General features: G+C 43.4%; 1 protein-coding gene across 1 annotated transcript in view; it reads left to right on the top strand.

The window, feature by feature from the left end:
- The window catches only part of NEMP2 (nuclear envelope integral membrane protein 2), a 281,558-nt gene extending 254,642 nt beyond the window's left edge, over positions 1-26,916 (top strand). Inside the window, exon 9 of the mRNA XM_078680390.1 lies at positions 26,245-26,916. Coding sequence (XP_078536516.1) covers positions 26,245-26,476 — 232 coding nt within the window. The 3' untranslated portion in view covers positions 26,477-26,916. The remainder of the gene's footprint in view (positions 1-26,244) is intronic.
- The last annotated feature ends 1,078 nt before the right edge of the window (positions 26,917-27,994 follow it).

Raw genomic sequence — 27,994 nt, 5'->3', positions numbered from 1 at the left:
AGTGCCCAAAGACCCTCCATGACGACCCAGATGACGCCTGCAGCCTCAGAACCAGGGACCCCCACAACTGCGACCAGCCGAGGGTAAGATTTCCCGACACCCAAAGACGCCCCTGCACCCGGCGCCCCACGGCCCCTTGCGCCCTCGTTTGGGGTACTCCCCTCTTTTCCAAGAATCCAACTTAACTCTCGAAGTGGTGGTCGCACCTGAAGAATCTCCGTCCCCGAGCCTGCAGCCTTTGTTCACTTTGTAACTTTCCCATTGGATAACATTGAGCGCCCGATGGCTCAAAAGCACCCTGCACCCAGCCGCCCGGGTTCCGCTGGAAGTGTAACTACTACCCTACTCTACTTCCCTACTTGCCCTGAGTAAGTGACCAGGAGCTCAGCTGCCACGGCCTTGTGGCCAAAGGCCCCCTACTCTCCATTGGATTGCATTGGGCCTACTCTCTCTGCACCCGGCTGCCCCTGTGCCGCTTAGGGTGTAACAACTGTACTTTTCCGACCCTGGGAGACCCCTGAGTCTATGCCCAGAACCTTAACCTCACCAGTCGACTACTCGCCTGAAAGCCGATAACTCACTTTCCTTCCATAGGCTAACATTGACTGGTTTTCACTGAAATTTCTGTTGTGTCGATTTTTGCAACTTTAAAATATTCCTCTAAAATCAGCCGAATAACGATTTCCGAAATACTCACCTGGGATCAGGAGAGAAGCCAGTGCTGTACTTTCTAGTTCAGTGCTGAACCGCAAAAGTAATCTTAACTGTACTTACCAGTTACCTTCATTTTCTTCCATAGGAAACCATTGACTGCTTTTCTCTGAAATTTCTTCTAAGTGTCAATTTTTGCAAATTACAAATATTCCTTAAAAATTGTACCAACTGCTGAAATGTAAATACTTACCTGTCTTAGGTAGAGGTCCCAGTGCTGGATCTAGGAGTCCAGTACTGGATTACAAAAGTAACGAGAACCTACTTTACTTGTGACTTGAATTTCCTTCCATAGTATAACATTGCTAGTTTTTCTCTGAAAAGTTTCGAAGTGTCAACTTTGAAAATACATTTATATCCTTTAAAAAGTATGACTGTAACCAAAACGCTTTTACTTAACTGTTTACAGCTTAGGTCCTGGGACTGAATCCAGGATCCAGTCCTGTGGTCAGCAAAGTAATCCTGAAAGTAATCTATTGCATTTTTATAGAAAAACCCATTGAGCTCAATGTTAAATTGTGTTTAGAATTGTGTTGCCTACTGCAACCCCAGTAACTATTGCATTTTCTAAGTCTATTGCCTGTCTGCAAAGTAATTACCCAAAGTCACTAATATTGAGAAAAGTATATTTTGATACCTGTTGGTTCTAAAAATAAAACAACTATATCTTTTGATATAAAAACAATTGGCCTAGAGTTCAGTTCTTGAGTGTGTGAAAACTTTGGCTGACTGAGTGTGTACAACAAATGCTTTACACTGTCCTCTGATACAGCCTTACTGCTCGACCAAGCTACCACTTTAGAGAGTAAGGTCAGATCTGACTTTAACCTCTGGTATACCTCTGGGGATTGGGGACTCTATACACACTGTACCTTATTTTGGTCCAGTATATATAGAGCCACTTTCTTACAGAGTTGCAGTGTACAAAGGGCCTGTGTCTACTGATGGTGCTTCTGTTAGTGAAAATGCTGGTGCTGCCGATTATCTTCCCTCACGCTGGTCCTCTAGGATTGTCAAGAGGCCGAGTTATTTAAAGGACTATGTATCATAAGATATGCTCTTTATTGATAACACTTAATTTGTGCTCATTTGCTATGTCTGTTCTTTTTCCTTTCCTCACTTCTCTCCTCTCCCCTGCTCTCCAGGCATTCCTTTCTTTCTTCACTGTGTTAAGGGGGGAAGGTGTGTGGCATCTTGGGCCTACCCTTCTTCTGATATCATGATGCCATGGTTACCTAAGATTCCATACTGGGTGTTGGTTTCCCAGGTTATAGAATGTGTTGATTCAAATGTTAAGTGAGCTGTAACCTATGACTGGCTGGGGACCTGGATGGGTTTTTTTCTTGCTGAGAAATAAATCTGGACTTTAGGGATCTTACATTGCACTATGGCCCTTTGATCCTCCTTTTTATCTACCAAATAATGTTAATGTTTTTATCTACTCTTACAATGTATTGCACACGTTGCACAATAATATGCTATTGATTTTACTGGATTGATCTTTCAGATTCATTTTTATGTTATATTGTGTGTTTATTACACACTTTTATAGTTTACACAACTGAATAAAAGTACTAAAATACTGATAATAAAAATATAATTGGGTCCTCCCACCCGCAGTTGGCAGTCTTGTATCCCACCAAGCAAACTCATAATTTACATGGAAAGTGGGATTTCATACACCAAATGGAGATTCCAAGAATTGCAATCCGCTCTGAGAACAACAGACATTTCAGTCTTACTGAAGGTATAGCAGAAGGAAAGAGTAATTGCCAATGGTTGATGAGCTAATGTCAGAGTCCTCTAATCCGAGAGATCAGCAATCCAACCCAATCCCTGTGTGGTGTGCGGGGAGGAGAGGCAAGCTACCCAGACGTGGGGGGTGGGTGGGGGGGGTTTAAACATAGGCCTTTTCCAGACTTGTGGAGTCTGAAAATAAATTGATGTCTCAGCTGTATCCAATATTATTAAAAAGGTCAGGTACGCTATAATCCAAGAAGGAATGAAACTTCCTTGCTCAAAGGATCAGATCCCTCTAACCCCTATTCATTCTACAGACTGGGTCTCTATTCAGCTCAAGTATTGTTTTCAAAGTCTTTAGAGGCAAATCTCTCTCTCTCTCTCTTTCTCTCTCTCTCTCTTTCCCCCGCTCTCTTTCTGAATCTCTCGAATTAACAGTACAGTGTCTCTGCTGCATCTCTGCTCACTCCTACACAACATACAAGCCATGGACCGACAGGTACTTTTTCTGGTACACATCAAACTATCTTAAGCAGGCTCATTCTCTTCAACCGTTTAGAGAACAGGAAAGGAGTCACAGACCTTGAGTTAATCCACTCACTCATTTACAACTGCAAATGATATATAACGGATTTTACCTTAAATGACCAAAACAAACACTGAGATCAAAGGGAATCCTCTCTGGCTATATGTAAGTGATGCAACTAACCTTGGGGAAGAATAAAACCAAGTAGTGTGGCTCACTGGTTAGAGGCGGCAGACCCGAGAGCAGAAGTCGGCCCGGGACCAGGGTTTGATTCCCGATGCGGCAGGGTCGTGGACCTTGGTCAGCGGACTCGATAATTCTCGCTCCGGTGCTTACTCTAATCAGGGATCACACTCGGCAACTCTGGGCATTAGCTTGCCTAATCTCCACAACGGCCCCACCAATTCCGGGGATGCCTGGCTCCACCTTGGGGACTCCCAGCAGGGACCATCCCACAGGGAAAGCCAGGACGGGTTCCCCAGAGTTATACAGCGCCGGGACGCCCCGTTGCTGGGGCAGCTGTGCGCTTTACAAGTATACTACATCTGGTACCAGATTATTTTGGCTGCTACCTGACAACTTGTTTCTGCTAGATCCTGCAAGGCAGACAAGAGCGCAAATGGTGCGCAGAATACGGTAGAGGAAAGGGAAAAATACAGAATCTGCATAGAAAGTTAGAAAAAAATAATTTTTTGCAGCAAAATCTAAATACTACTCCGAACAATAAAAATGTGCTTATCTACCTTTTTGTAACACCTCTTGCTTCTCTGATAAAAATCCTTTGGTCTGTGACGACGACACACAAATAATAGTCTCACTGCATGAGTGCAGTCAGTAAATGGATGGATAGTAATTTCGTTCAGTAATGACCCCTTCATCTGGTCTCCTAACTGGTGGCCAGCTGAGCTGGGCACTCCACCAATGCCAACCTCTAAAGTAAAAAAACCTAGGGATTTCGATGGATAGGGGGCAAAAATATAAAGACCAAGTCAACAAAATCACCTCCTCTTCTTGCTACTTACTAAGAACTATCATTAACATTGAAAAATGTCTTCCTGCAGATCTCCTGAAATATGTAGTCATTGCTTTAGTTTTTATCTCGACTGGACTTTTGTAATGGCCTTTATGTAGACCTCCCAAAAGGGCCACTTAAGAAATTACAAACTCTTTAAAACGCGGCTGCACACTTTTGCATGGGTCTGGAACAGCCTTTTTTTATAGCTAGGGGATGCCCATACAAACATTACAAAATATGGAAACGATGGACCGACTATCGGGGTCTGTGGTTAGAGCCACCAGCTGTTGTGGAGGTTCACCCACTGGAGTGATTTCTGATGTGCGTGGGGTCTGTGGTGATGTGGGGTGGGGAGGGATCCGGGGAGGTGTGTGTGTTATCATGCTAACATTATTTTGCTCTGTATCACAGCTGTGGACAAGATCATGCAGAGTTTGTGTGACTTTGGGGGGAGGGGCGAGGGAGGGTGGGAGTTGGGGGGAATTCTGCTTTATTTTGTATGCTTTTGTTATGCATTTTGCAGTAACTCACAAAAGTCGATTGCTCTTGTGGTAATATATTACTTGATTCTGCAGAGGTCTCTGGTGTGCAGAGCCCTGCGATTTATATGCTAATTGACAAATAAAATATGTTAAAGAAAAAAAGCGTCTGCACAATTCCTTCTAAAAATTCAAACATTTCAAACAGCTAGATCAGCCATTAGGAAATTGCATTGGCTCCCAGTTAGTCATTGTATCATCTTCAAGGCACTTTGTCTAGCCTATAAGACACTCTACGGGAAATCCCTAGACTCCTATAGTAAAACCCCTGAGTGGTACATACCTGGTAGAACTCTCCGTTCCAGTGCAGCCAGACTTATTAAGGCTGCTACTTTCAAATGTGCCACCTGGGGCAGAAAAAGCTTTTTTAGAGCCACAGCTCTACATTGGAACCATCTGCCATCCAAACAGAAAACAGCCTCTTCACTCCCTCTCTTTAGGGAACAACGTAAAACCTGGCTCCTCAATCAGTGATCCTAAAGCATTCTTACTCAGGACACTGACAGCTCTTCTTTGCTCTGCATAGCGCCAAGACGCATCCAGGCATTTCTGCGCTTTAAAAGTTATATCATTCATACATTCACAAAGCACCCAGAGTTGATATGCTTCCAGGAACCAAACCTTTGTCACATTCAGAGACTTGTTTACATTGCACCTCAGTGGTCATAAGCCACTGTTGCACGATTGGCACAAACCTATCTCTCTGGGTAGAGTGTAGCTCACATGTTGCATGGAGAAGTTGAATGCTCCTTACTCTATGGCCAGTCCCTCAAAGGTCTCTGTGTTGGTCTTCTCTAGTGAATGGAGAGGGTTACATTATGTGGGTCCCCTAACAGCATTCCCAGCCTAGCATGGTCTAAACATTTCCTGGCTTATCCTCATTCCCTCTAGTTAAGCCAGACTGCTGTTGAGTGTAGGATGCAAAAGAGGTCCATTAGTTGCAATATTTTGTAAGGCACAAGAAGAATCACAGAAAATGAGAGCACTTGTACTCACTGAGTCCCCCTCTTTGTTTGACCACAAGAAGAAGTTATGTTTTGCAGCGTAAATCCTTTTCTGGATTCACATGCTGAGCATTATTTTGCCATCTAGTGGTTAGGTCTGGAACAATCTTTTTTCTTTCTTTTCTTTTTGTTCTGGGGGTCGTCGACCACCATTTGGTGCCAGGTGTGTCTCTTGTTTGACGTCAGACGGCACCCAGGAGGTTGTTGTGCGTGGTAGCCATCTTCAGATTCTTTTTTCCGCTTTTGGGTCTGGAAGCAAGACAGGACGCTCCAAAGTTTTCAGAAAAGTCCCCGAAAAAACTCAGGATAATGAATAAAAAACAAGCATCGACCATTGACCTCGAAACCGGAGAACAGAACTTCACCCCGGGAACGACATCTCCAATACCAAGAACATCAAGGGTCGACAAATGGCGAGGTAGGGGCCATGGAAAATACCCCTTTCAAATTCTGGCACGAGTGCCACCACAAATTAGTACAATGCCATCCACACGATGTGTGCAACTCTGCCTGCCCAAGGACCACAAGGACAAGGACTGTGAGACCTGTGCGGTGTTGCTGCTGAAAAGCCTCAGGACACACCAAAAGCAGAAGTGCCACTATGCGACAATGTCCCAGGCACCGAAGAAACCTTCCCCGAAGGGCCTGGGTCTCTCTAGCAACGAAGAAGACAAAGGAGTTTCAGCAGAATATACTCACTAAGGATCTGACGTCTAAATTCTGGATGGAATCATCGAAAAAACCCACGCCCACAAAAAGATGATGAAGGACACAGAGAAGAAGACAGATAAGGTAAGACGCCATACACCTCTGTTGGGACAGAAGGGCCATGATGATAAGGCACAGCCTAAGGCAGCCCCTACAATGAAGAAAAAGGTGATCGAAGGCCAGCCCAATACCAAAGAACCCCACGGAACCCCACCAAGGGACGCAGACGCGAGAAGATCACCCAAGGCGCCGAAAACAAGGGTCGAACATGAACCCTCGAAGGGAACTACGCCTCCCTCATAGCCACAGGCAAGGGCGAGCAAGAAAAGAAAATCTCCAGTCTCTGACACTGAGAGAGCTCTCGGGCTCGAAAAGGAAACGACTCCAAATCAAAATGGCGACGCTCCTCCAGAAAAAAAGGGAGTTAGACACTTTACTCAAGGAATTCAGCATTCCAAAGATTCCCGTCGCCGACATGGACAATGTTGACGCTGAAGGGACGGAAGACGCCGAAGGGGAAGAAAAGGAAATCCTAGAGTCACCCCCAACCCCTGAACCACACAATGAAGACCTCGAAACATTGAGTCACCCGGAAGAGGAAGAAGCCTCTGAAACTTGTGAGTACCAATGTAATGACCTCAACATAGAAAGCCCAGAGTAGGAGATATGCTGCTATCCTTTAAAGGTTTCGCCTCCAGATGACAGCCTTCTACAACGGCCTAGTGAAGAGAGCAGCGGATGCTTTCGGGGTCGCCCTTGTAGAGGAAAAAAGGGCACATACTTCCTCTTAGAAACAGTAGCCTCCGCTAACAAGGAGACACAATATCTAGGAAGGCTACCAAGCATCCTGGATAAAGGCAAATAAAACCTTCAAGGAGCCAGCCTCAAGCAAGGGTATAACACCAAGAATCGAAAAGAAGTACAAACCCTCTTCCAAGGACCCAAAATATATCCAGGGTAGCACAGTGCCCGACTCCATCACCCCGGCCAGGAGAAGGACAAACGCCCTCTCTAAAACTGGACCACCTCCAGAGAAGTAGAGCAAACGGATGCATATGGAAGGCAGAAAAATGGAAAAAGAGACAACAACACAATGGCACATCGCAAACTCTAATGCCCTGCTGAACAGATACGGACACCAACAATGGGATGACATCAAGGAGCTCATCAACAAGCTCCTGAAAGAAGACAAGAAAAGGACAAAAGCTATTGTCCAAGAAGGCAAAAACATCGCTAGCACATGCTCTCTATGTAGCAGACACGGCCAGCAGACAAATGTGCACAAGTACCACACTAAGGCGACATGCCTGGCTTAGAATATCCAGTTTTAAACGAGAGGTGCAAACAAAATGGTTACTTTCCAGTAGGAGTAGTTTTGCAGCTTGAAGAGTTTTCTGGATTCACATGCTGTGTGCTGTGCATTATTCCACCATCTAGTGGTTGGGTCCGGAAGAGTCTTTGTTTTTTTTCTTCTTCTGGGCATTACCGACCACCATTTGGTGCCAGAATTGTTAAACTTGATTCCCCACCTGTTTGTATTCCTTGTAGAGGAGGTTGGGTGGGTCGCATGTGAATCTAGAAACACTTCAAGCTGCAAAACTACTCCTACTTGTAAGTAACCATTTCGTTTTGCAGCCTGAATCCTTTTTTGGATTCACATGCTGTGCATTAGATTATGTAGCGGTTTCACCCTTCTTGGGGAGGCTGTGGTAAGAGGAAGACTTTGCGAACAGGTGTTTAAATACTTTTTGTCCTACTTGCTCTTCCTTATTCATTTGTATGTCCACACAGTAATGTTTGGTGATGGTGTGTGGGGATACCCATGTGGCTGCTGCACATATAGTGTAGTGTCTATGGGCACATTGGCCATAAATGCACGAGTCGCTCGTTTCTTTCTGGTTGAGTGAGCTCTTGGTTGTACACTTAGCTTTCACCTGCGGTGGTATAGCATAATTGGATGACTTGGACTATCCATCATGAAATTGTTACTTTTGTAACAGGCATCCCTGTTTTTGTATGTTAGTAGGCAACAAACAGCTGTTTGCTTTTGCGAGTTTGTTCCGTTCTCTGCAGATAGTACAGTAGAGCTCTCCTTGCATCCAGGGTATGGAAGCTTCTTTCTCCTCTTGTTTGCGGGTCTTTGAAAAAGACTGCATTTATTGCCAATGTGCAAATAGACACTATATGTACCACATGGGCATACCCACACACTTTCACCAAACATTACTGTGTGGACATACAAATGAATAACGAAGCGCAAGTAGGACAAAAGGTACTTCAACACCTCTTCACAAAGTCTTGCCCTTACCACAGCCTCCCCAAGAAGGGAGAAACCGCTACATAATCTAATGGGAATCAAGTTTAACAATTCTCTAAAATACCATCTGAAGGACTATATGACTAAAACACAGAAAAAAGTGTCCGAAGATGGCTACCACACACAACAACCTCCAGGGCACCGTCTGACGTCACACAAGGGACGTACCTGGCACCAAATGGTGGTCGTCGACGCCCAGAAGAAGGAAAAAATAAACACGAAGACTATTCCGGACCCAACCACTTCATGGCGGAATAATGCACAGCATGTGAACCCAGAAAACTCTTCAAGCTGCAAAACTACTCCTACTGGTAAGTAACCATTTCATTATGAACATTTGTATAGGGCACATCTGCCTTTACTGTTGTCTTGTAGCACTTTCGTCTGTACATGATTTGTTTCCATATGGTCCCCAAAAGCATGCACTGGATGGCACGCTCTTTCCTATGGTTCAATACAGTTTTGAACATTGCAGTCTTTACTTCATCTACCTTTTTTTACCGCTAGCATTTTTCCCAATCTTACCTTAATGTAGCACCCTCTGTGATTCCATTCTACTCCTTGTGTTAATGAAAGCAAATATTTGAGCTGCAGTATAAAGTGAAGCTTTTGTTGGTTGAGTATTAGGTGAGTACATGCTGCCAGAAAGCAATGAGGGATGTCCAAGGCACACCAAGGATACGGGTTGTTCCTACAGCACACCTTCTTCCCTGATGGCGTATGTAGTTCCTGCAGCACGGTCTGGTTTTAGGTTGCTGATGTTATTAGATGTGAGGTAGTGGTTTGTGGCTTAGCTTCCTTTTATCCATGGCCTCATGTAAAGCACCATAGCTAGTCTAATATTTTTCCTTTATTAATATGGCAATAATGGGCCAGTACTTTACATCATTCAGCAATGTGTAAATGGTCAAGCCTAGCTATGTTGCTTTATATAGTGTTGAACTACGGATACCTTTTGGCTGGTGAATAAGCACTGCTGCCTTCTCTGGCTTCAGGCCTGAAAGTGATGTGCAGTCTGCAGTTATCTGTAAAATGATTTGTTTGAGAGAGATCAAATTGCGTATGTGGTACTCATATACTACCACCCTGCTATTTTCTATGAATTGAGAGAAATCTACCAGCTCATCTCCTTTCAATTGACTTTATCTATGCCTGGGGGCAAAGTCTGATGTGTCCAGGTTTGCTATTATGCTAGAATCATCATTCAGAGCTACACAAGCGCTGAGTTTGAGGCGGTTCCTGTTCATTAATGGGTATGGAGATTGCAAGATCTCTAGTACCTTTTCACTTCTGCATTTTATGCGAAAACTGATATATTTAGGATCACAGATGCAATGATTTTCATGTCCATCTGGACGCGGGTTCCTACAGCCAAATTCCCATATAGAAGAACTCAAGGCTCCTTTGTCACTCAGCCAATCCTCATGTTTCAGATTTTATAAAATTTTCATAGTGAACCATGGATGGCCTGCCCTTAGATGAATGTCATGATATGCTTATAGAGTGTTTTAATGCTCGGGGGGAAGGGATTAACTGAAACAAGAACTAAATCGGGAAGAGGTTCATTTTGATTGTGCTAGACCTCCACTGCAAGGATTTAGGGAGAACCGCCTAACTCTACTTTGTGTAGCTAGCGTCATTCCTGTTTCTCCATTATATTGTTATCTAAATATTAAATGTTTGTTTTTTACTGTAACTCTTTCATTAATTCTTCCATCTCTCAGGCTCTACCAGTTTGTTTCTCCTTGTTATAGCCTGTGATCGTCCCAGAGTTTCCCAGGTTTTTAATGAATTTTGGGAAGAAAGGTGTCGAATTTGGCACATGTAAATGTAACAGTTTGCAAAACGGACTATTCTATTGTCTACACCTTGAACCTTTGCAACACTTTGACTCCCACTGGAACGCTCACTCTGTTAGTGGTTCAGTGGGTAGAACAACCTAAAGCGGAGGGTGTGATCAGCCCTGTCTGCCCCTTTCTTAAAATTAGCCTAGCCGGCCAAAACCCTATCACCTTTTATCTGCAAGACATAAAATGTGTCCAATTTTGTGCAAAAAGTTGACCAGTATTTTGGGAAACCTCATTCTACATTTCACTTCCATAATGTATTTGCCACTTTACTTGGTCAAAATCTTTCTCGGTGCCAAGAGATTCCATCTCTTCTCAAGCCAGGCATATTGAACTGTAAGAAGGTGCCTGACATTGTCCCAATCCATCAATCCATGTTTGAGCATAGTGTGGTCTCCAGGATTATGATATGGCATAAGGACTTCCGATATAGTCACTAGCAGTTTGGGCAGTATTTTATATTCAGTTTTGGCATGATCATAATGATTGCCTGTAGCCAAGACTTGGCTATCTCCCTACCTGTAGCCCAGAGTTGATGTAAGGCTTTAAGCAAAATTGGCACTTGGAAGTCATGAAATTTTCTTTAATAATTACATTTTATGGGTGTCTTGCCTTCGGGACTTTAGTGGTGGTAATCCTTTCAAGACAGTTTAATTTACTTTTGGGGGGAAAGGCCTTGGTCAGGGTAACCTCCCAGTCTGTGGGGATGTCTGCCAATCTGACTCCTCAAGTATATATCTTGTGACCTGCATCTCATTTCCATGTACCTCTGAGTTGTGTATCTCTTCATAGTTCCTTTCTAAAGAGTTTCTCTGAAGTCAGATGTGTATGGCAAGAGTGGGTCTGTATCAATAATGCTAGAGGTGTGTTGGATTCATTTGTATGGCTCCATTTCTTTTTTCATAATATATCTGATATTACACCAGATTGTTTTCAATCGTTAGAAAATGTAAGTTTTTCAAAATGTCCCGTGTGTCTTTCCCTCCAGTCTCCTTTGATTAGATTCGGGTGGTAGTGTTAAATATGTTATGGACCACAATATGCACTCCTTTATGCACTTCGTAAAGTTTTGCACATTTAGAATGCCTCTTTACACCAATTTGAGGCACTCTCAAAGCAGTATCTCACCTACTTCCACCATATTGTTTGTCTCTGTTAAATTACCTGTGGATTTTTTTTCAATCTGGATTATTCAGAGAGGAGTTGTTAAGCCTCCAAATGTGGTCTTATAAGCAGACTTTCCTTCCCAGTTGGAGCAAAACCAGCGCATGGTCCAACAGGGTCACCTCCCCTATGCCCAGTATGCAACAATTCTGCACCAGAGAGGATTGTATTTGTTTAGTGTCAAATCTATAGTAAAGTCATGTGGTGCTGACTAATGGGTGTACAGTATTATACAAAGTGGTCGCGGCAGTTAGACAGACCCCCCAGGATATAGCGGCATGGATTAGCAAATTTAGCGGCACAAAAATGGAAATTTAGCGGCACAAATATGAAAATTTAGCAGCAATTTTGCGTCATTTTATGTGCCCATTTCTCCTACAACAAACACAGATATTTTAGTTATTTAACAACATGAAGCTATGTATATTTGGTTTATTCCCTCGAGCGTGTGCTTGACAATTATGGGCTGCTGCAGTTTCACAGCAAATCTACAACTAGGAAGGAATATTTCTTTCCTGTCCTGAGAGGCCCCAGTCTGGATCTCAGCTGCCTCAGCCTGTTAATAAATTACGATAATAGTACTAGTCAGGACAGCTGACATACTCACTGACTCGGAGCGTGGCTGCATCACCAGGCAAGCCTCAGGATTACCAATGTCTGTCCTTATTCCTGTGCAGATATTTCGGCACGTGACAGGTGCAGCAAGGCCCACCTTGGCATTTACTCTGAATTTAAGGACTGTGTTCAATATATTCTGGAAGGCCTCGCTAATCTCCCTAACTGTGAGAAAAAGCAAGGGTCAAGCGGCCGAGGCAGAGCAGCCCTGCTGCGGCTTGCTGACAGTGCAGATTTATGAATTTGAAATCATGATGAATCAGAACTTGCAGATACCTCGATAATAAGGGGACAGAGCAGACCTACATGCAGATTTTAACTGAAATTATCGATGCAGATCTACAGTGGTGGTGTGCTCTGTGGTGCAGGCGCTGTGTGACTGAAGTTTACAGTGTACACTTAAAATTAAGCAGTGGCCGCAGGCTGCCTGGTGTCAGCGTGAGGCCAATGTACTTACTTTTCAATGACTGCACAGGTGTCTCCCTATCTACGAGTGCGTCCCCGGTGCGGCAGCCGAGGTGGTGAGCTGCACGGGTCCCGCAGCCGCACAACTGCAGCACTGCCATCAGAGCTGCTGAGAGTGAGTGTCACTCACTGTTTGTCGATGCTGTTCAGGCTCCTGCCGCCGGCCGGGTCCAACGCTTTAATTTATGCGCACCAGGAGTACTCACGGTGGTCTCGACTCTCAGATTGGAGTCCCCCACGGCCGCCGCTTTTCCTTTCACAACTCATTACACGCACTTGTGAAGCTCTAAACATACCCCCCCCCCCCCCGGATATAGCGGCTTTTGTAAAAATGCCGCGCGATTTCTACAAAAGTGGCGATTTCGCGGGCACTTTCGTAAAAATCGCGGCATTTTTTCGAAAGTGCCGATTTCGCGGCAAACCGCGAAATCGCGATATCCTGGAGGGTCTGGTTAGAGCAAATTGTATATATATTTACAAAAACACACTAGACTGGTATAAATGTGGTCATTTGATCCACTTCTGAATCCTTTGTATTTGTACAAAAATAATAATAGTAGATGCAGTACAAATCAAGGCATCTAACAATATGAGTCTTCTATATGCTCAATGGTTCAGAATTGTAAAATATCTTTTATATACAGTGCTCGAGGTGAAGTAGAAGGGAAAGGAGATAGGGATAAAGTGATTTTGTGCAGGTGAGGGACCAAGAAAAGTAGTGGTGACATATATACATCAAAATTCTTCGCTGTATACGTTCTATAAATGATCATAATGTTCCCATTTTAATACATAACTCTACAGGACCCTGAATTTATCTTATATGGTGTTGCTAGAGTTTGTATTTGGATTGTGGTCGATGTTTCGACCCCTTCTTGTACAGGATGAATAGTGTTCCTTGTGGTGGGGTCTTCTTCAGGACTAAGTGAGCACCTATGGAAGATAAACGATGTGTGAGGCAATCTATGTACATTGGTGTGTGTGTTGTGAAACAGTTCATTGTAGTATAAATACCTACGTGTAGTAAGGACAGGGGACAAAATCCGCCGTATTCAGTCTGTGTGTATGGCTGTATCAAGATGCTTCTAAATGAGAAGATGGGAAACAGTATGAGCCTCGGATCAACATATGCTCAGTAATTTTATGGTCCGTAAATTAACCATACTCACTTCAAATGAATTGAAGTATCTCGTAGATTGGCAACTGGGTATAAATCTCCTTGATGCACATTGAAAGCATAAAGACGATAGGCCTGTGGAAATAATCCACCGTGTTCAAATGGTAGACATCTACAGGTCTATGATGGGCAGATTTAAAACCGAAATTGTCCAATACATAAATGCGGACTCTCAGTGTGAGGCCGTACTCTGATAGACACATCTCAAATGACAAATCACCTACTACTAATGGGTGTAGTCTTGTGGGTCCTGGTGTATCAACCACAACGGATGTATGTCACTACCACGCACACTGTTACAACGCGTACCATTACCACGCGGTTGTAACAACGCAAGTCGTTAAAACGACTTGCGTTGGGGGGGGCGCAAATTTAAAAAATATAATTTACTATTCCAACACCAGTCCCCGTGGATAGTAGGGAAGGTGTTGGGATAGTAAATTAAATGATTTTTTATCCTTGAGCGCCCCCCAGCGCAATGCGTTGTAACAACTTTCGTTGTTATAACCGCGTGGTAATGGTACTTCGTTGTAACGCGAGCGTTGTAAACGTTGTATACCAACCACAACACATCTACAAGCCCTGGTTCCCACATTAACAATATAAGGTGAAAGAAGCCGTTCCAGTCGCCTACTGTCACTACTGTCACTATTTGTGTCCATTGCCATTTTGAAGCTTCCAATGCTAGACACTATGGGCCAGATGCAGGTAAATGTCATTTACTGATTCTTAAATACCGAATTTTACCGATTCGGTATTCAAAAATCGGTAAATGAGATGTAGGGAAAAAATCGGTATTTTTTACTAAATCGGTAAAATTCGGTATCGGACTTTCGGAAATTACCGAATCGGTATTTACCGATTCGGTATTTACCGAATCGGTATTTCCCATTCATCCCTATGGGCCAAAAGGCCCATAGGAATGCATTGGAAATACCGAATCGGTAAATACCGAATCGGAAAGCAAGCAAAAGGGAAACTTAAGACAACAGCCAATCAGGTGCAACCACCCTCCCCCTTCCTACCAGGAAGTGGCTACACAGGCAGCTGCAACTAATTAGAAGGTTCTGGAGAGGCAGTTGGAGCAGAGAGACAGGGAGCAGCAGCAGACCGAGTTTGTGCACTTATAAACCTTAAACATGGCAAGCAGCAAGGACACAGAGTAGACAGAAAGAAAACGAAAGCTCAAATTCAGCAGTATGGAGCTCCAAGTCCTTGTGGAGGAGGTGGTAAAGGTGCACCACAAACTTTTTGGAAGGGAGTCCCTCTCTGTGCCTGAATCAGCAAAAAGGAAGATTTGGCTTGAAATCCTTGAGAAAGTCAATGCAGTGGGAGTGACCACCAGAGTCACTGAAGAGTTAAAAAAGAGGTTTTGTGACCTAAGGAGCCTCACAAAAAAAAATTGCTGACCACTACAAACAGGCCTCGCAAACAGGTGGAGGAAAGAACACAGCAACCCCCCCCCCCTCACTGACCTGGAGGAGATGGTGGCCACAACCTTGGAGCCAGAAAGCGTCCACGGACTGGGAGAAGTGGACAGCTCGGCGAAAGCTGCAAGTAGAAAAGGTAAAATGCATGCACAGCAATCCCCCTTACACCCTCATCCATCCCTCACCCCTTGAAGCTAAGTTACCCCAGTCCCAGTGTGTCTGTTCAAAACAGTAGCAATGCATCATGGTACATGTAGTCAGTTAATGAAAGACCATGTCATACAGCACAGTAACCACAAAGTTAGGCAAATGATAGCAGACATAATGAAGGGCAGGCAGCATGTAATAAGTGCAATTTCCTAAGTTTAATTGTAGTGGCTGTGAGACATTTGCACCTAGCTGATATGCGCTCATATGTCCACAGGTCACACATCCAGAAGGCTGTCACAGGAGGCAGAAGGCACGGCACCCGAGAGGGATGAAAGTCATGAGCCAGGTCCCAGTGCATCACAGGACACAGGTGTACCGAGTGGGCAGCCACCTTCCCAAGAACCTGACATCACTGAAGAAATGCAGGCATCCCCAAGACCATCACAGTCCCCACTATTGTTATCTTCACCAGAAATGCCAGCATCACTGGATATTCAAACACCTGCAGCGCAACCTAGCAGGAGGCATGTCGTTTCCCCAATGATGGAAATGGAGACAGCTGCTGGTGAAATGGTGGGTGAAGACTCACACAACTTGCCTGGAGCTGACATCTCTGCCACACTGCAGCCCAGCGCAGTGCATGTACCTAGTACCACTAGACGCCGCACAGTACAAGGAAGGAGTGTAGGTGCACGTGGGGAGGGGTCCAGTGTCTTCCAAGGCCTGGAGGGATCCATGGTCGGGATTCAGAGGATGCAGGGCAAGGGCATCATGTCCTGTCAAAGACAAATGCGCAACCTCAATATTAACATGCAGGAAATTGGTAAGGGCATCAGGGAACTGGTGGAAGTTAACAAGAACATGGCTACAGGGATACGTGACATGACCCAATCCATGCAGCAACTGTGCACAAAACTGGACTATAAAATGACATCAAGGCGCAGGGAGCAGCAGCGTGCACAGAGAACTGAGAAAGCTATTCACCGCCTGGCAACAGCCACATCCCTGCTATGCAGGCGTAGCATGAACAGTCAGAAAGTCCTGACTAAAAACAGCAATCACCTGACAAGGGGCATAGCCAGAATGACCGGTGCGCTAGAGGCTCTAATTAATGCTCAAACTGCACAAACTGCTGCTATTGACATGCCGGAGAGTGAAGGTAGCACCAGTGGGAGCAGCATGGCAAGCCCCCATATTGTAGAGACAAGGAGGAGCAGCAGGCGACTGGGTGAGGCTACAGGCCAAAAGCCCAGTGAACAGAGTGAGCCACATACACCTGCCAGTGCAAAGCATGGCCGCAAATGAACAGTTATTAGTATGGGCTACTGCCATTGGATAGACAATTTAGAAATTTGAAAGTTTGTGTTGCACATTTGTGCCATTTAAACCTGCGTAGTGACAATATACAACTACGGTGGGTGCATTCAACACCTGTCTGTGTGTGTTTACTCACTGTGAGCATTGCAGTGAAATGCTTACTGGTGCACTTTTGTTCTTTGACATACCTAGATATATACTACATTAAACAAAATGTTGTGCTTTCAACATAGGTCTCAGTCTCATTAGTTACTCAGAAATAGTTGCGTGTAATCTCCTCACGTCTGTATCTGCCATCACTTGGTGTTGACACTCCAGCAGGTTGTGTTTCAGGCACAGCCATGTCGTCGTCATGATCCTCATAGTCTGACAACTCCACCTCAGTACCCTTCTTCACAGCAAGGTTGTGCAACATAGCACAGGCAGCAATGATCTTACAGCAGGTGATGGGGGTATACTGCCTTGCACCTCCACTCTTGTGCAGGCACCTGAAACTGCTTTTCCAGATACCAAACGTATGCTCCACGACATTTCTTGTGCTCTTGTGGGCCCGGTTATATCTCCTTTGGCTGGGTGTTGAGGGGTTGAGGTAGGGGGTGAGTATGAAGGAGCGGAGGGCATATGCACTGTCTCCTAAAATGAAATGGGAATACATTACTCACATGCATACATGTACTTCTTACTGCAATAGGTGTTATGGGGGTCGCACACTGTGTCTCACCTAGGACGTATCCTTCACCAAATTCCCCTGCAGTCAGCAGTGCATAGATGCCGCTGTTTTGAAATATATAGGAGTCGTGGGTACTCCCAGGGAATTTTGCCACAAGGTCAGTGATGGCGCACTTTGCATTGCAAATCACCTGCACATTGATGGTGTGCGTTGACTTCCTATTCCTGTATATATATATATATTCGGTGGCAGCAGGGGGACAAATGGGAATGTGCGTGCCATCAATGCAGCCAATTATATTGGGGAATCGTTCCATCTGGTAAAAGTCAGATTTTGTTTGGACCAGTTCAGCATGGGTTGCAGGAAAAGATATATAATGCTCCATCCATCCTCTGTAACATGGCGTCAAGGAATTTGTGGAAAAACCTTGACAGGCTGCTCTGGGTCACCCCACCTACCGCAGCAACCACACTCTGGTAGCTCCCAGACGCAAGCAGGTGTAGGCTGCACAGCACCTGCACGTGGGGTGAAATAGCGTGTGCCCTTGGGGTAGTATGCTCCAACAGTGGGTGGAGGTCCCTAATGAGGTCCGTGATGGTGTCTGGGGCCAACCTGTACCTCTGGAGTATCTCTGCCTCTGTGGGCATGAACAGGGTGATCCTCTGTCTGTAGACCTGCTCCTCTCTCTGCCATTCCCTCTCTCCTTCCTCCTGTAGCCGTATTGCAATGACATAAAATGCCGCCATTGTGCAAGAAGAATTGCATTTTGGGTCCATTTTTATAGGTTGCACCTGGTTACCACCTGATTTCAATCCATGGTAAAAACAGACTCTTAAATACCGAATTTGAAGCAAATTCGGTATTTCAGAGCTTACCTACATCTCATTATTCAATTTTACCACTTCTTATTTACCGATTCGGTAAATTTACCGATTCGGTAAATATACCGATTCGGTAAATTTACCGATTCGCAAACCATTGCGATTCGGTAAATTTACCGATTCGGTAAATTATCCGATTCGGTATTTTACTGATTCGGTAACTTTACCGATTCGGTAAATTTACCGATTCGGACGATTTTCGGACTCCTACATCCCAAATGCTCAATACCGGTCGGTAATGGCCGAAAATACCGATTTTCAGCCGTTACCGACCGGTATTGGGTTACCTACATCTGGCCCTATGTGTATCAGACAGCGGCCATAGTCGCTGTCTTCTTGAAAAACAATGCTCTGATCTTATTTTGTTTCGCACTGATAAATGGCATGAGCATTATGTGTTACTTGGACTGCAATGTCTTGTGGCAGAGTCTGGTGACACCTTTTGAGCTCTGGCACCATTCTCCAATGCATACACTTTCTGCGCCCATCCTCTCTCCAATTTTGCATGTTTGCTACTTGTGATGTGTCTGTTTTTGCAACACTACATCACAGTTTATTTTTTTGAACACAGCAAATGTCCTTGGTCACTTGATGCTATTTGTAAGGCTATTGACAGTAAGCGTCATCACTCTGAGGTCAACCACCACCCCTATGGGGTGGTGATATATTCCTCCCCACATGGACCTTGCGTACAATGAGAGATATACAAATAAAGTAGAATGCTGATGGTGCAAGCTCCCATTGCTGTCTACTGGATAATATCTAGAGCACACCAGGACTTCAAAAGGACATGGGTTTTCTATTGGGATCTCGGTTTGGGGATGGGGTATGTAGATCAATTCCATAGAGGTGGAGAGTGATAACTAAAAAGTATAAGAGCGTGAAAGGTGGTTCATTCCAATCCGATGTAGGATTGCAGCCGTAAATCACAGCACAAATGTAGTTGGAACCTTTTATGCCCTAAGTGGGGCAACATTAGAAAAAAGTCATAAACATGTACAGATCTTATAAGGGAATGGGACCCCCATAATAAATGGACTTGGCCATCTCTTGGTCCTCTGGCTGTTGCATCTTTTGGGAGAAAGCATAAAATGACCTTTAGCTCTTGTTGTATGATAGTTTTGATATCCCACAAGATTGTTTCTCTGCTTCTTTGTTTTTAGATAGTGCTTTGAAAGCCTACTGTCTGTCTGCAAAATTTCATTCACAAAGTTGTTTGTGAAATCTTATGTTGTGAATCCATTTGTTATGGTCGAAGTTGCCCTCTACCTATTTGAATTTGTTGTTGGGGATGCCATTGCCCATAGTCTTTAATGTGTTTGCGGCCTTTCAGTTGTAATCATACTCTTTCATTCCATCCGCCTATTATTATAGTTGTTTCTGGTTCGAGTTAAGAAGCAAATATTTTAGGTATCTGCTCTAGACAGCACATGCACTGTCTCGAAAGACATGTTGTATATACTTTGTGGGCTTCAGCCCACCCATAAGCTTCCCATTTGCTGACTCCATTGTTGCTCTCCTGCTCTTTCTCCCCATTTGTCCATGGCATGCATGTGTCATGCCTCTTCCTGTGTTTAGCCCTCCCTGAGAACATGCAGTAATTACTACTGTCCATCCCCAGCTCCAAATTTAGCAAATATTTTTGGAAATACTTTTTACTTTGATTTGGAGCACTTTACACAAGCGGTTGTTTTTTCATTCGCTCAAAGCCCCATTCCTGTACACAGGTCTGTAAATCTTTTTCTTATCTCGTCGCAAACGCTGCTGCTCCTTATGCCCCATCCACGCATGACCCCCTCCCCCCTCACTGCATTTCCGATAGTTACTGCTTTTTATTTGCCCCACCTCCTCCCTTCCATCGCTGCTTGACCGGTGCACCCTCAGAAACAGCAAGCAAGAACAGCATTAAAAGTAGATACTCAAACGGTACTAAGTGGAAATATGGGCATCTTGCAGGAGAAGTGGGATGGTAGAAGTATGCCTGCTCACGAAAAACACCTTATTTTTTAGAGGATTTATAGAAAAAACAGCTGTACCAAGGCCATTTTGAGACGCAGAGCAACTCAAATCTTGTACTAAATTATGTTTCAAATACACAAAATCTGCTAATCATTTGTAATTAAAGTTGTTGTTATTTTGAAGCCCAAACAAAACTAAATCAGATTGTGTTGCGTACTATGGGCACAAAATGTGTTTCCAATGGTGTTTATAGACCACCAAGTTTTTAATATGGTTGTTGCTTTTTGGTAACAAGTTCAATGTCAGGCAACACACTTCTGTAGCTTACTTGCTCTTCTTTTGAATATTATGTTACCAATCGACCTTGCAATGTGCAGCCCCTCATCTGTTTCTAACATTCCAGTGCTCAGAGCCAACATAAAAAGGTCTACATCCTGGCGATCATTTTAGGGGAAAAGTAAGAGGTTACTTTTTGTAAGAGATTATTGAAAATCATGTTCCACAAGTTTTTTATATATGTACCAGGCACTCGGCCGGAGGGGCATTGGAGCGCTTTACCATGAGCTCCTGCCTCTTTACTTACATTTCTGTCTATAGTTCCCTTGACTTTGCTCACTTCTTCTTTTCACTACTTGGGGAGAAAAACTCCATTCTTATTGTGTACTATCATGCCGGCTGCCAAAAATATTTGGGCGCTGGCTATCACTTTATGCATTTTTCTCCTTCCTTCATGTCCTCCATTTCTGCCAGTTTCTCCACCCAAGTTGCGGCTAGCACACTCACATTCACAATCCCGGATCTCTTTCAGATTTGTTCATGGTCACTTATGCAGGTGGGATGTATGTTCTGGTGATTGTCTCTTGACTGCATTCCATTATCTGCAGGACAGCATCCAACTTCAGCTCTCCACTGGTGCCCTTGAGGATCAGCCATCTTGGCTCCCTATAGATGTCTGAATACCCTCCTTTGGGCTTGATCTTTGAAATGTTGTGGGAGCAATGCTGGACTACAATGGTGGTGGGCTCTTGTTCTCTGGTTCCCCCAAAGTTCAAGGAGGTCTTTTCAGTTGTACCATGCAGCAATATCCTAGCATTGGTTAGTGAGCAGCTTTCCAAAGTCAGATTAAGTCAAGGTAGATTTATCATTTTGCTTTAGCGCCCGATCATCTCTCTAAGATTACCATTCCCCTTTATCCATTCAAATGCTGGAGCGGAACGTTTTTCTGGCCACTAGAATATAATCTAATACCAAATAGTAGCTACTAATCATGCCATCCACCCAAGGCTGAGTGACTGTAGTAAGCTGCGTTAGTCTCTTGCCTGACAAGCTGAGGTATGTGACCAAGTTCTTCAAGTAAAGGCGCATTTTATTTGAGAAAGTAATAATGTTTCATAATATAGAGGAGAAGGGCTAGTCACTGTTCCATCATGACTACTATCACATCAGGTCATTTGATTTGTCAATCCTGCAGTCCATCATATTCACTTTACCAAGAATATTAGTTGCTAAGTATGAGAATTGTATAGGCCACACGAACATTTATTGGTGCCCTGTTGGTCAACTTGCTTCCACGCTAGTGGAAGAACGTACACACACACATGTACTGATTATCGCTGAGATTATTAATAGCTCACTGAGTAAGGGATTAGTGCCAGACTGCTTAAAACATTTATAGATTTCTCCGCGAAAACAATATTGAGTCCTGCACACCCAGCAAGCTATGTATGCCACTGGCGGTACTCTTTTTCTCACCAGGATTTTAGGAAAGGTTGTTGCTAGCTAGTCAACCTAACGCCTCAAGGCCAACAACACCCATGGCAATCTACAAGTCAGGCTTCCGACTACATAATAGTACTAAAATTGTTTTATTGGTTGCCCAGCAATGTCTTTCTAAAATGGCAGATGAGGACACAGCTGCACTTTTTAGATTGCTGCTGGACCTCCCAGATGCTTTTGGCACCCTTGATCGAAGCTATTTCAACCACCTTCAACGACACATCACTGAGGTTTCTTCTCCTTTGGTGTAATTTGAGTCCTTTCTTTTGGAATGAAACATCAGCTGGATAAGGATTGAATATTAACTCCTTTGGTGATGTTGACATGCAGTGTCCCTGTGGGCCCCATCCCCCACTCCCTATTCTTACACACAGACATGTTAAAGTGTAGTTATACATGACAAAGGTAGTAAGATTTTAAGTTACTTTAAAAAAAAATCTTATAAATTCAGTGAAAAATGCACTATCTTTTAAAAACCATAAGACCTGGAAAATGTGCCAGTTATATGTAACTGGCATAAGTATAACTTGGATGGTTGCTACCTCTGGTGTAGGGTTTCACATCTGTGCTGATGACATACAGTTGCTGACGTCTGATAAGGGAGACTTCAGGCCAACGGTTGTGACATGAGGATCTTTTGACAAATTCAACATCAATCTCCGAACTTCATCCATGCTCTATCCTAAACCTGAATGGGAAACAGACTAAGATAGACAGTAAAGTAGTATGGGGAAGGGACTGAGCGAATTAGGGAAGCACTGGGTGTGGCTACTCCTGTGACAGGAAGCCTGAATGTGGCTACTCATATGACAGGAAGCCCCAGTCTCTCAAAAGAGGTAGGATGTGGAAACCACTGCCCGCGCAGTACAATACAATTTACAGGCTTAAAGAATATTTCGAGGGGGCAACCAGCTCACTGGGACTTGGATAAATTCCACAGAAAGAATATAAAGAAACCTGAATAAAGAATCAAAACAAATTAACACAAAAATACATGCTAGACAATTCTAGATAAGGCTGACTGAGGGAAGATTTCAAGGGCATTGAGGAAGTGAAAAAACAACAAAGTGTAGGGATGCAGGAACTGGTGAAAATTTGGTCATGAATTGAATTGCAATATTCCTAGCAAGAACAAAATGGTTGGCAGATGCCAGGTTCCTCGTGCAACCATTACATATACTGTCTATAACTTACAGCCAGGGGAGTCCATTGCTAGACTTGCATCCATTGCTTAACTTGCAGCCTACAGTCCCAACCCATGGCCTTCTAAGCCTCCCAAGCCTCCCCACTTGCCACAGGCCAGTCCTCCAGAGTTGCTGTCTTCATTTATGTGCAAGAAAGGAATTTGTGCATGTGAGACCTGCGGCCAGTGAACTGTGACCCCTTGTTCTTCATTAACTTGTCTCGTTGAGTTGCCACATGGTACCCTGCAGGTGAACGTAGCGCAAGGGAATGACCAGACACAGCCCTTGCAGGATTGGGGAGAACTGTCAAGGGCTGATACAAGACAGCTGCTTTGCACCTAATACCAGCAAGGCCAAACTGATTCCTTGTGGGTCCTTGATCAAGAAATTGAGTCACTTAGAAGTTGAACATTATGAGACTTTAGAATCAATCTCATGTAGGAAGTAGGATGGAACACAGGGTGGTCTTTGAGCCACAATGAGTATGGTGCGCAGCCAGTCAGCTCACCAGCTGGGTCATTGTGAGGTGGATGAGCTGCCTGCCAACTGCCGGCACATCCAATCAGTCTGCTTGCCAGGTTGAGGACCCTAGCCAAATCAAGAGATCCCTAGCCAAATTGAAAGATCTCCTTGCAACTTCTAGGGAGAAAACACTTTTGAGAAACTTTGCATTATTTTTGTATTTCAGAAAGGAATCTCCAAAACAAGGGGGGTTCTTTATGACATGCAGGGAGTTTCCTCTGTAGTAGTGGTGGCCATTAATAGTTTGTTCTGTCCAGAGCTGTCATGCTGCACAGGGCAGCGAAAATATGCATCAGAAGATCCTCTATAAATAAGACGGGGATTTGTATTCAATCATTAGGCAGCCCAGATGCAGAGGGGCTACTAGGTCCTAGGTTTACAAAGGTAGAGCCTTAGGTTGGCACCACTGCCGGAAACTTAGTGTGTCCTCTAACCTCTAAATCACACCCTGCCGCCATTATGTCCACTTATTTCCCATATAAAGTACAGCTATGGCTAATAGAAGAAACTAGAGGCATATTTGTCAGGCCTGTGGTTGGGTCACAGCTCGATTACTGCTGCATTAACTGTTTTGACACCTCCAAGAAAAACCTAACCTAAGAATAATTCAGAATTATGGGGCCATACTGCTAGCGGGACTCAACTGAACAGATTGTAAGGTCAACTTAACTGAGACTGAATTGTCTACTAGTGGCTGCCTTGGATTTCGATGTGTAGTGATGATCTTTAATGTAATCTGCCAAGTTGGAACCTTCAGTTGGCAAACTGGGCTACAGCTGCATAACCATTGCTTCCTGAATTAGACCCTATATTCTGGGAGTAACGCCTTCAACTAATACGATCCAAAAAGTGGAATGACCTCCAATTTAACCTGTGAAATTCAGGTAATTCTAGTAGGAGTATACCAAAATCCAGTTTAGTTTCAAGGTTCGTATGGTTCACTTTCTTTCAGTGTGCTTGTATGTACATGAATCCTGGAAACCTTTGGATTTTGGTGCCCTACATAGTCATTTGATTTGATAGATTATATATACCTCTGTGAGATGGTTAAAACTGTCTCTAACCTGCTCTAACAATGGAAGACCGATACAGGTGGTGCAATCTGCTAGAACTTTTCCTCCTTACGTATAAGTAATGCTGATATGCTCTTCATTCATAGTTTTCAAGTAATCCTTTCTTAGGGTTCAATTTCATTTTAATTGTATTATCACATATAAAAACAACTTTTCTTTACTAAATGTTAACCTAGTCAGGGCACTGTGATGTATGGGAAAATGTAAGTTTTCGGATTATTTCGTTGTCCCGGGAATCTCACAACTTTGTATGGTTAAGAGTTAAAACTCCCACTCACAAAAAAACTATTACATGTACTATTATATTTGCAATACATATTGATGTAGCTAAGTGATACATGTTTATTTGGTTTAGGTTGGGGGATCACTTACGTTTTGTTGTCACTTATATATATGAAAGAATATATTTTATTCCTTCATGCAAAAAGTGGTGGATATACGTATACTGATGCTTTACTGAAATGTACTAATGTGATCAAGATCATTTTTACCTGCATTTGACATTTATAACACCTTATGATCACAAAATATATTGCATTATAGGCATAAAAACAGTTGGCTTAGTTCTTCATTTGAAATGTAATTTTAGTTGAAAGTAATTTGTATCGCAGTTTTATTGAGCCTGACAACATTTTTAGAGCGAGAAAATACTTTTATATGCTTTACATTAACAGTCATACAACCTTTTGAAACTCCTACATTATGTACCTTATTTTTAGATGAACAACATCAACCTTGTTTTACAACAGTTTCCTTTGACTACTCCAACTTCAAGATTTTTAAGTCTTTTTTTACTTCATAGTTCTTTATTGCACCAAATGAAAATTTTTCTTAACTTCCAATACCTTTGTAACTAAGAACCTTAACTCGTTTTAAACACCTAAACATCATTTATAGCAAGAAATTTACAAAATACATAGGAGTCTCCGGGGTGGAAAACCTCTTTAGAAAAACTTTTGTATCTGCTATATTTTCCCCGATAGAAAAAAAGGTGGGATACACACAGAAGATAAATGTCAAATATATGTCAAAATGACTATTTAGATATTAGAATGAAAAGTTATAAAAAGGTATTCGGGAGTTGGATTGTTACTCAATATATTATAAAATGTACTGAGCAGGTTAGACAATATCACTCCTGTTCCTTGCCTGCTTGTGATGCAGCTGTCATTTTATTTTCTTATGAGTGGCTTCGTAGTGGTGTTTAGTGGAATTTATCCATTGCATACAGATAAAAATTACAGACTTAAGCATTTGTAAAAATAAGAGCTTGAATTAAAAACCGCCTCCTAAATCATTTACTTTTACTCTCCCTTGATCTAGTTGTTGATATGGAAGTTAGTTTCGCAACTTATTTCATCTAAATGAATACTTTTCTTTTTCATTCGGAGGTAAGAGTTACGTGGTTATTGGTTAATGTTTTTTTCTTTTGTCTGTCTTCTTTGTTCTTGCAGGTTTGCAGACTTTGTTCTGGGATCTTATCATATATCACCAGAAGAAATGAGAATACACGATGAACAGTACGGGCCAGGGGGCCTCTTCTTAGAAGACCAACTCTTTGATACCAGGGGAGAGCTAGAGGGAGGTCAGCATATGCAAGGTGGTCAAGAAGAAGAGATTGAGGAAAATAATGAAAACCACTTGAGCAATAATGAAGAAATCACAGGATATATGGCATTGGTATAAACTACACATCGTACAACGGTTGCTCATAATTGAGCCATAATTGAACTTCTTGTTTGAGGCATGATGGATGACCAGAGGGTTCTGAGACTCATACTTGCTGTTTTCAGGCCAACCTAAAATCATCTGAGCCTAGAGGAAAAAGCATCTCGAGTGCTCTAGACTGCTCACTCATCATCCCTGGATGTGCTGGATGTGTACTGACAATGGATATCCAGTCTCAGGGAATGGGAAACATGCTGTATATAACCAATCTTTTTAATGTGCTATAGCAGTCCTTCATGCAATTTTAAAATAATTGTATTTCCAAAATTATATTTTTCAATGTATTAACAATCATTGATACGTTAAATGTTACTATATTCTTAGCAAAATTGAATTGCACTGAAATGAAGAAAACGTTCTGTGACTGAATGTATTTCAATACACAAATAATGTTTTTAGAAGTCTGCGATTTATTGATATTAGTCTGGCCTTAGTAATGGGTCTGGAACTCAATACTGACTGTCCTTGTTTAACAATCGATTGACTACTAGGCCAGGTGAAACACCTCTTCACAGCTACCATAGTGGTGCATAGTTCTGGGACAAGTTTGTGTGGAAAATGTGGATTCTTAAGAATTTTATGTTGGTTATGCCAGACCTGAACCTGCATCCCCTGCAGATGATATTAATTAAATATGCAGCAAGAGGGATGAGATAAAATGTTAACTTCTTAAGTGTCTTCATGGGCCCAAGTTTCTGATCACCTGTCTCACAGGAGCCCAAGACCTTTTGATTTTACTGCAATTCTATATATATTATTGTGGCGGGGTTGGGGTAGGAGAAATGGACCGAAGACTGGATCTAGGTAGCTAAGGCTTTATTTTGATAAAGGACTTCTTTTTCTTGGTTAACAGTCCTTCCCGAGTGGAAGCAGCAGGATCCGTGGTGGCGCTGGTTACAGGGGGTGGTCCTGCTTCTTAGGGCTACTTTCTGTTAGGATTCTTTAAACAAGGTCAGGAGCTCTTGGTGTTGCTGGATGTTCCCTCCGGGGTATGAGCCACAGCACAAAAAAAAGAAACAAAAGAAACAGAGGGGTATCATCAGATCTCCGTCTGAAATATCGTCGGTCAGGGAGCCCAGGGAGTGAGGGAAACCACCAGAGCTATTTGTCGGCAGACTGCCTAAGGTGCACTATCGTGAAGGGGAGTAGTGTAGGAGGGGGGGGGAATAGCGGTGCATGGAACAAGGGAAGAGTGCCTCAGAAATATTTACACAGACACTTAACTCCTCTCGGACCCGCCCCTCCTCCCAACCCAGTTCGACATCCTTTGTCGTACCTGGGAGAGCCACACTCCTCCGTGAGTGTGGCTGGGCGACTCGTGGGAATGTTGGCCTCCAGGCGTGTCTTCTCCTTCTCCGTCCCTCGTTCTTCGCACAGCTTCCCGTCCTTCTTCCTCCGGTACACGTCTCGGTTCCTCTTCTCTCGCTTCCTCCTCGGTGTCGTCACACGCCGAGTATAGGACTTCCTCTCTTTTCA

Source organism: Lissotriton helveticus, chromosome 3_1 (genome assembly GCF_964261635.1).
Source record: "Lissotriton helveticus chromosome 3_1, aLisHel1.1, whole genome shotgun sequence".
Lineage (NCBI taxonomy): Eukaryota > Metazoa > Chordata > Amphibia > Caudata > Salamandridae > Lissotriton > Lissotriton helveticus.
The sequence above is the reverse complement of the archived record's forward strand: the minus strand, read 5'-3'. Positions and strand labels throughout refer to the sequence as shown.